This window comes from Tachysurus vachellii, chromosome 12, assembly GCF_030014155.1.
Source record: "Tachysurus vachellii isolate PV-2020 chromosome 12, HZAU_Pvac_v1, whole genome shotgun sequence".
Taxonomy (NCBI): domain Eukaryota; kingdom Metazoa; phylum Chordata; class Actinopteri; order Siluriformes; family Bagridae; genus Tachysurus; species Tachysurus vachellii.
The window spans coordinates 2341986-2351985 of NC_083471.1; the positions used below are offsets into that span (position 1 = coordinate 2341986).

At 41.7% G+C, this 10000-nt stretch overlaps 1 protein-coding gene across 5 annotated transcripts in view; it reads left to right on the top strand.

Moving 5' to 3' along the window:
* LOC132854547 (DNA (cytosine-5)-methyltransferase 3A-like) overlaps positions 1–10000 on the top strand; it is a 46622-nt gene that overhangs the window by 26952 nt on the left and 9670 nt on the right. For 3 of the 5 annotated variants that reach the window (XM_060883023.1, XM_060883025.1, XM_060883026.1), the window contains 10 exons: positions 131–178; positions 6504–6767; positions 6886–7044; positions 7322–7429; positions 7515–7668; positions 7918–8064; positions 8260–8304; positions 8459–8538; positions 8636–8748; positions 9430–9613. In XM_060883023.1, the coding sequence (XP_060739006.1) occupies positions 131–178; positions 6504–6767; positions 6886–7044; positions 7322–7429; positions 7515–7668; positions 7918–8064; positions 8260–8304; positions 8459–8538; positions 8636–8748; positions 9430–9613 (1302 nt within the window). Of the gene's footprint in view, positions 1–130; positions 179–1299; positions 1451–6503; positions 6768–6885; positions 7045–7321; positions 7430–7514; positions 7669–7917; positions 8065–8259; positions 8305–8458; positions 8539–8635; positions 8749–9429; positions 9614–10000 lie in introns of those variants that run through there. The other 2 variants (XM_060883027.1, XM_060883024.1) reach the window with 2 other exon arrangements.

A 10000-nucleotide genomic window follows, 5' to 3' on the forward strand; every position in this document is an offset into this window, starting at 1 on the left:
CTCCATCACAGTGACAGACACAGGCCACGCCTCCATCACAGTGACAGACACAGAGACCACACCTCCATCAAAGTGACAGACACAGAGGCCACGCCTCCTTTACTAAGATCAATGTTTCTGCTGTCCTCAGCTCACCCAGCCAAGTGTAGAGGACGCCTCTGGATCTAATCATGGCCTGGTGCGTGCACACACACACACACATTACACACACACACTCATACACATGCACACACACATATATACACACACACACACACACACACACACACACACATACTGCTCACTTGGCCTAATCATTAACATATGCATGTGAAAGTGTTTAAACCGTGACCTGAACCGACTGTGAGTGAGGTCCGTACACTCGCTCGCTCACTCATGCACTGATTTCTGTTTGTACTCGACGTTTCCTAATCAGGTCCGTCATAATCTTTACATGTGAGTCCTTTTATGGGGTGTTTTCTTCGTAGTGAACACTCACACAGCAGACAAATTCCCCTCCAGGAGCCAATAAAAACACGTGTGGAAATGAATTCGTTCTAACAGCAGCTTGTCTTGATATGTTCTCGTTTCTATGGTAACAGCTCATTCACAGGACAGTATAGACATGGACTAAAGTGTGTCATCCTTTTACACACTAAAAAAAAAGGTCATTTTTTTGGTAAACTGCTGTAGTACAAAACGAATAAAAGACTCCTGATGTGAGGAAGTGAATGAGGCTCTGGGTGGGAACACAGTAAGTGTTTCATCACACAACAGCATCACTGATTATTCTCCTCTACACGGTGTTAGATGTTTTAGTGCAACAGTTCCGTTAGGCACGCTGCCAGACACACACACTTTATAAGTCACTGAGGCAGCTGTGTGTGTGTGTGTGTGTGTGTGTGTGTGTGTGTGTGTGCGCTCATGGGAAACACTCCTCTGTCTTGCACGTCGGATCATAAATCGTTTCCATATTGAACTTTTCCGCATTCCTCAGCTCGTTGGTAACCATGACGATCGGTTAGGTCCTCCCCCTAAAGGCCATCACACTCCAGGCCCCCATTAACAAACACACACACACATGTGACATTCTTTAATGCATTTCTACTTCATTCGTCGTCGCTTACTATCACTTTAACTCTTTTCCTTCTCTCCATCTGTTCTCTCTCTCTCTCTCTCTCTCTCTCTCTCTCTCTCTCTCTCTCTCTCGGTCAGGTTAGCTGCAGACAGTTCCTTGGCTTCCTGCCATTATTTGCGAGCGCCATTTGGCCAATCAGAATAGCCCCTTGCTGTCACATGACCTCCTATTCGCAGACAAAAGCCGGTTTCTCTGTTTTTTTTCCTCCTTTTCCCTTTTTTTCAGACTTTAAAGCCTTTCTGCAACTCGGGCCGACAACCACACACAAACACACACGCACACACACTCGTATACTTATGTATGCCGCCATCTGACTGAGCCAACCAACTACGGGTATGTGCTGTCGTGTGTGTGTGTGTGTGTGTGTGTGTGTGGGAGAGAGGGAGCAGGGACAGATTGTGCTATAATAGAAAATGTTCTATTTTGGTAGAGCCTTTGAACATAGAGCTTTAATCATGAGAGAGAGAGAGAGAGAGAGAGAGAGAGAGAGATGCTAGTAGATCTTGATTGGACTTGATTTAGATGACTAATGATGAGCCTCAGTGCAAAACTAAAGACAACAAACTTTAGACACCAAAATAAGATCCTTATTCCTAATTCTGTTTTATTTTAAACAACATATCGAACAGGAAGTGATTCAGTTCTCAAATCCGATTGGTCGGAAAGTGCTGAATAATAATTTGCTTTAACGGCAGCTCTGACTCTGACTCTGCATGTTTATGTTAACACGCTCGATCTTGCTTACTCATTACCGTTTCTATGGTAACGGCTAAATTCCCCGAGATTTATAAAGATAAAATAAAAAAGTGTAAACATGGAGATGGTGAAGGAGTTTCCAGTGTCAGTGCTTTGTACCACTCTGATGTATGTTTGACGACGCAGAAGACATACAGTATTTCTTTTATTTCTGAGTTTGTGTGTGATGTGTGTGTGATGTGTGTGATCACAATTTATCTATCCGTCTGCACCCCAATCCTCACCCTTCTGTACTACGCTAACATGACAGAAATGACAGATGACAGAAATGTGTGATTTGGTCTGCAGCCATGGTTTAATCTCTGGAACACACATACACACACATACACACACACACACACACACACACACAGCACTGATAATGGCTTGGAGGTCACAACGAGGTTGCGGTCGTAGGTCGTCTTTGCCTAGGTCATGGTCATAAAATCTACTTTGGAGAGCAGTAACAGAGGTCAAAGTTCAGGAGCTGAGCCAGAGGACAGAGGAGGTAAAGGTCATGGTGAGGTCACAGCAGGAGGACAGCAATGTGATGGTGTTGGTATAAAAAAAACTTTGACATTGACCATTGAAAACACAAATGTTACAGAGACATTATGAGACAAATGTATTTGTAACGGACACCGTATTTACTTTGGAGGCTTCGCAGTGCAAATCGGTATTGAGGGCTTATTTGTGGAATACGGATGAAGTGACGTTATTTTTAATGCATTTGTCTGTGCAGTAAATTGTTTGTGTTTATACCAGCAAGCGAAAAACCAATGGTTATTTCAGCAGCAGTAACAAACTACAAAGCACTGAACTGTTCAGTTTCACTTCCGTGTTCACCTCAGGACCGAGCTGAAGCAGTTCAACAAAACAAATGGCTGTGAGTGTAATATAGTGTAACTAGTGATAAGTGTTATATGGTGTAATTAGTGATGAGTGTATTACAGTGTAATGTAGTGGTGAGTGTAATATGGTGTAATGTAGTGATGAGTGTAATACGATGTAATGTAGTGATGAGTGTAATACAGTGTAATGTAGTGATGAGTGTAATATGATGTAATGTAGTGATGAGTGTAATACAGTGTAATGTAGTGATGAGTGTAATATGGTGTAATGTAGTGGTGAGTGTAATATAGTGTAATGTAGTGATGAGTGTAATACAGTGTAATGTAGTGATGAGTGTAATATGATGTAATGTAGTGGTGAGTGTAATATAGTGTAATGTAGTGATGAGTGTAATACAGTGTAATGTAGTGATGAGTGTAATATGATGTAATGTAGTGATGAGTGTAATACAGTGTAATGTAGTGATGAGTGTAATATGGTGTAATGTAGTGGTGAGTGTAATATAGTGTAATGTAGTGATGAGTGTAATAAGGTGTAATTAGTGATAAGTGTAATACAGTGTAATGTAGTGATGAGTGTAATATGGTGTAATGTAGTGATGAGTGTAATACAGTGTAATGTAGTGATGAGTGTAACAAGGTGTAATTAGTGATGAGTGTAATATGATGTAATGTAGTGATGAGTGTAATACAGTGTAATGTAGTGATGAGTGTAATATGGTGTAATGTAGTGATGAGTGTAATACAGTGTAATGTAGTGATGAGTGTAACAAGGTGTAATTAGTGATGAGTGTAATATGATGTAATGTAGTGATGAGTGTAATACAGTGTAATGTAGTGATGAGTGTAATAAGGTGTAATTAGTGATGAGTGTAATAAGGTGTAATTAGTGATGAGTGTAATATAGTGTAATGTAGTGACGAGTGTAATAAGGTGTAATGTAGTGACGGGTGTAATAAGGTGTAATTAGTGATGAGTGTAATATAGTGTAATGTAGTGATGAGTGTAATAAGGTGTAATTAGTGATGAGTGTAATAAGGTGTAATTAGTGATGAGTGTAATATAGTGTAATGTAGTGACGAGTGTAATAAGGTGTAATTAGTGATGAGTGTAATATGGTGTAATGTAGTGATGAGTGTAATAAGGTGTAATTAGTGATGAGTGTAATACAGTGTAATGTAGTGATGAGTGTAATACAGTGTAATGTAGTGATGAGTGTAATATAGTGTAATGTAGTGGTGAGTGTAATATGGTGTAATGTAGTGATGAGTGTAATAAGGTGTAATGTAGTGATAAGTGTAACAAGGTGTAATTAGTGATGAGTGTAATAAGGTGTAATTAGTGATGAGTGTAATATAGTGTAATGTAGTGATGAGTGTAATAAGGTGTAATGTAGTGACGAGTGTAATAAGGTTTAATTAGTGATGAGTGTAATAAGGTTTAATTAGTGATGAGTGTAATATAGTGTAATGTAGTGATGAGTGTAATAAGGTGTAATTAGTGATGAGTGTAATAAGGTGTAATGTAGTGATGAGTGTAACAAGGTGTAATTAGTGATGAGTGTAACAAGGTGTAATTAGTGATGAGTGTAATAAGGTGTAATTAGTGATGAGTGTAATAAGGTGTAATTAGTGATGAGTGTAATAAGGTGTAATGTAGTGATAAGTGTAACAAGGTGTAATTAGTGATGAGTGTAATAAGGTGTAATTAGTGATGAGTGTAATAAGGTGTAATTAGTGATGAGTGTAATATGGTGTAATGTAGTGATGAGTGTAATAAGGTGTAATTAGTGATGAGTGTAATATAGTGTAATGTAGTGACGAGTGTAATAAGGTGTAATTAGTGATGAGTGTAATACAGTGTAATGTAGTGATGAGAGTATAACTAGTGATGCCTATAGCATGTAGTGTGATTAGTAATGAGTGTAATATGGTGCAATGTACTAATAAGTATTATTGTTACAGATCACCACACTAATAATCGTGCAACTGCACACATTGATGTGACACATGTTGATCCCCAAAGTGGCTAGTGTGTATTTACTGCACAACAGCCACTCGTTCATTTACTTCTTTTATTCTTACTTTGTTACTTTGAATTCTCTTTTGTCAACTCCATCTCCATCTCATTAATTTGTCTTTTATTTCTAACTTCCTTCCTTCCTTCCTTCCTTCCTTCCTTCCTTCCTTCCTCCCACTCTTTTCATTTTCACTGCATGCTTCGTGGTTCCTTCTGGAAAAGAACATCTAGTTATTACTGTAGCCACATTTAATGTGTGTGTGTAGCTGAGGTACTACTCTAACCTACTCTGTTAGAAAAGACCGCATTTCCCAGCGTGCACTGGGCAGCATGCCAGAGACTGTAGGGCAATTCCAGTAGAACCACTCTGTCGTCATGGAGACGCCATTGGAGCCAGGCTGAAGTAGTGCCCGTGTGTATGTGTATGTGTGTGTGGAGACACCAAAAAGAGTTTCATTAAAGCAAGGCTTTGTGTGTGTGTGTGTGTGTGTGTGTGTGTGTGTGTGCGTGTGTGTGTTGCATGGATACATCTGCTTGTCCATCTAAGTGAGTAAAAACAGATGTTTGGTTGGGCATGTTTGAGAAAGAGAGAGAGAGAGAGAGAGAGAGTGTTTATGTTTACATGTGAGTGTGAGTGGCTAAATGGAGGGAAAGCTGTGAGAGGAAGTGAACGATGGCTGATTACAAAGGGAGTGTGTGTGAGTATATGAGAGTGAGTGTCCACATGTATGAAGATATAAACATGGTAAATCCCCGTTGCTGTCCACAGAAACACAGTGTATCATTCTGGCACAGTTACGTACGTGTGTGTGCTTTTTTCACCACTGACCCATGTAACAGTGCGATGCTTCCGTGCACAATGGGGTCAACGGTTTAAAGGCATCAATAGTCAAACAGGACATCTGATGACCTTCCAACCTTGAGTCCATACTCCGAGCTTCACCACCTATCAGATCAAAGCATTCACATTCTTAGCAAATCAGACTCAAGCTAAGGCAAGAAACTAAAAATGTTCCCTCGAGGGAGTCGTGTAACGTTGCTGCCGTCTTTCTGTCTCACTCCTCTGTGTGCATCTGGAGGATTAATCACTTGTCCACTAGGGGGCAGGTTAAATCTTATACACTGTCAGGAAACAGGACCTTTTAAAAACAGGGACATCTTTCTCTATATTGTCATACAGCCTATCTTCTCACCCACAAAACCCAAGAGTCCCAAGAAGTCATACTTTTGCCCTTTACATTCGCATTGGGACCTTTTCAGACATACACACATGCACACGTCCCAAGATGACAACTGTACACACTGGATATGTTTTCACTGAAGCCGAAAAATCAATATTTACCCTGCTAAGGCTTTCAACGATTTAAAAGCCCTGTTCTAACTCACTCACATACACACAAACACACGCCTGTTTCTCTTTCTACACACACACACCACGTTACTATTGTATAACAGGAACAGTGTTGCCGCTGCTGTGTCTGGCAGGAGCCCAGTTGCAGTAAGCCCAACACTGCACTGTCCCACTGTGTGTGTGTGTGTGTGTGTGTGTGTGTGTGAACTCACTGAACCTGTTGTGTCCTGGTTTGTTGAGAGATTAGCAAAACTGTGAGCAATGATGTCGTGGAGCTAAAAATATTACCGTGTTATAACGTATACATGAGTGTAGACAAACAGTCGGGCTGACATACAAACCTACAACACGATATTCTGACCCTTAAGAAGAAAATTGGTGGTCATTCACAGTAGAGTATTTCTAAACAAGTGCGTTTGTTAAACTTCAGGAAGAGAAGAAGGCTCACCTGATGCCACTCACCAACGACACCATGGCGGACCAATCAGAAGACGACACCCTGAGAAACGAAGAGCAGCTGGCTGTCAGCAGCGTCCCACCCACTCCTGCACCACAGACTCCGCCCCATCAGCAGCAGCACACAGACCCTGCTTCACCCACAGTCGCCACAACGCCTGAGCCTTCTGCCCCGGTCCCTGTTGCTTGTGGTAACAAAGATCTGCGGAAGTCGGTGGAGGCGGAGCCAGAATATGATGTACGTCTGGGTGTATTTCTGAATGGATGGACATAAGCTGTGTTTTCTCTGTCTGTGTTCTAATATGAGTACTTTTATTATTTTTTTTGTTTGTTTTACTATTAACTGTTTATTTAAGGATGGACGTGGCTTCGGGATCGGAGAACTGGTCTGGGGGAAGCTGCGCGGGTTCTCTTGGTGGCCCGGCCGCATCGTCTCCTGGTGGATGACGGGACGCAGTCGAGCTGCAGAGGGAACCAGATGGGTCATGTGGTTTGGCGATGGAAAATTCTCAGTGGTGAGTTGACCACATAAAATTCCATCACACTCTTAAATGCTGGTCAGTCACATGACAGTAAACTGGTCAGGAACTTCCTCTGTGCTCAATTGGGTTCTGTTAAAACTACAAACCACTGATTAAGACAAATATCCGTGACCAGCTCATTTTAGTCATCGTTCCTGGACAGTCGCACATTTTTCCGACAATCGGGAAACTCAGGAATGCTTAACATCCATGCTGTCTACATGGACTGGTCTGAACACTGACTAACTCTCCTGTTTCGCCCTCTGCTCAGGTCTGCGTGGAAAAACTGTTGTCCTTGAGTTCGTTTTCTACTGCCTTTCATCAGCCTACCTACAGCAAACAGCCCATGTACAGAAAAGCTATCTATGAGGTGCTACAAGTGAGTAACTGGATCATTTTCTTTCCCACTTTTACAACTCCTATTGTGCTATTTATTGAAACGTGTCTCGTGTGTGTGTGTGTAGACGGCCAGCACACGGGCGGGAAAGCCTTTCCCAGTGTGTGTGTCGACTGATGACTCTGACACGAAGAGTGTCGAGCTGCAGACCAGAGAGATGATCGAGTGGGCAAGTGGAGGATTTCTGCCTACTGGGGCCAAAGGACTGGAGCCGCCACCTGGTACCTTACTATTGTATACTACGCTGTACTACTGTTGTCTCTGTTGTACTACTACACTGTAGAGTGCTGAACTAGTACAGGTAGCGTTCCGCTCTTCCGTCCTGTACTAACCGTGAGCTCTTCTCTACAATACACAGCGTTACTGTACACTCCTGCTCTACTTCTCAACTTTCTCTACTGTTTTTCTCTACCACTTTCCTGAAACACTCAGAGCTTTGCTTCTTACAGTTGTGTGTGTGTGTGTTTCAGCCGAGAGGAATCCCTACACTGAAGTGTACCCTGAAATGTGGGTGGAGCCAGAAGCTGCAGCATACACAGCTCCGCCTACCAAGAAAACTAGAAAGAGCAGTTTGGAAAAACCTAAAATTAAAGAGATTATAGATGAAGGAACCAGAGGTATTATATATCCTATTATATAATGTCTATCATGCTGATTTTTGCTAACTTTCATCACTATATGAAAAGAAGACAAAAACTAACCCTAATTCGTTTATTTTTAGCTCCCCGTCCACTCTGTGCTTCCAGAAATTGTTTCTATTGTTTTTTACTCAAATGTGGCACAGATCCAAATCAATTAATTCTGTTTTTCAGAGAGGCTGTTATACGAGGTACGCCAAAAGTGCAGGAATATCGAAGGTAACAAGAGTTTCCTTTCATTCTTTCCTCGTTTGTCCTCTTGAGCCACCACGAGTTTACAGGCGCCACACGCTTTCTGCTAGACTGTACGAATAGCTCTGTATTCAACGTGAGTCGTAAACCTGACCCATGCCGATGCCGTCTTTGCGTGCAGATATGTGTATATCCTGTGGAAGTCTGAACGTGTCGCTTGAACATCCTCTATTCATCGGAGCCATGTGCCAGAGCTGCAAGGTACGAGACACAACAGATGGATTCACACCACGCAGTTAACTGGAAAGTCAATAGACAGTATCAGAGATGACACAGGAAGTGTTTGTGGTGTGTACAGAACTGTTTCCTGGAGTGTGCGTATCAGTACGACGATGACGGTTACCAGTCCTACTGCACTATCTGCTGTGGGGGGAGAGAGGTCCTGATGTGTGGAAACAACAACTGCTGCAGGTCTCTAGCTAAAAACCTAAAAGGCTTTAATGTCAGTCAGTGAAGGTCCTTATAAGGACAGAAAGACACAAGTGTATACAGCATACAGACACAGACTTCCCAGAGGGACCAAGATCAAGGGCCTCATTTCTCAAAACAGATTTTTAAAAATCGCTTCTTAGGTTTACACATACACACACAAAAAAATAAATATATATATATAAATATATATATATATATATATATATATATATATATATATATATATGTGTGTGTGTGTGTGTGTGTGTATGCACGTGTATAAAAGTATCTTAATAAATGCAGACATTTTTATAGACAGCAAACGTTTAAATTTATGACCATATATGGCATGTGGGCAGACCTCCTGACATTTGTCCGGTTAATACAGTTGCGGTTAAGTTGTTACTGTTAAGCTGTGCAGTTTCAAATATTTTAACAACCGCACGTCACAATCCGTCCGCACTTCCATCCAATTTAAATCTCTTTATTTAGATTTATTTAGCTGTTTTTTCTAGTTGGCTAGTTTCATACACACCTTGAGTAAATGCCAGGAGTAAATGGCTTGTATGTTACCATAGTTTGGAAAAAATGCAACACACTTTAATGTGATTTCTTGGTGGTGCATCTTATACTACGATGTGAACTGTGTGTGTGTGTGTGTGTGTGTGTGTGTACGTACAGGTGCTTCTGTGTGGAGTGTGTAGATTTACTGGTTGGTACCGGTTCAGCGCAGGCTGCTATAAACGAGGACCCGTGGAACTGCTACATGTGCAGCAGTAAAGGTGTGTTTGGGATACTCCGGCGCAGAGACGACTGGACATCACGCCTCCAGTTGTTCTTCGCCAACAACCATGACCAGGACTTTGTGAGTTTCTCCATTCTAAAACATTGTGGGAGTTCTGAAACAATTTATGCAGAGCCAAAATCAGGTAGAACAAAGTGCTTGAGGTTGAGGTTGAGGTTGAGCAGAGTTTTGTATCTAATGTAGCATCAAGCAGAGGAACATGGCAGTGCAGTGGGTGAACTCTGGTGAAATTAGACTGCTGCATACTTTAGTAAAGGTCTAAAGTCATTTGCAAGAAGACCAACCAGGAGCGAGCCAGCCAGGAGAGCTGCCTTCTGAAGAAAGCCAGCCAGAACCAAGATAGTTAGGAGGAAAGGCTCCTAACTATGAGTGAGGAGGAAATGAGTGAGACAGGAAAAAGCCTGTCGAGACAGACAGAGAGACAGACATGAGCAATCCAGGAGTGAG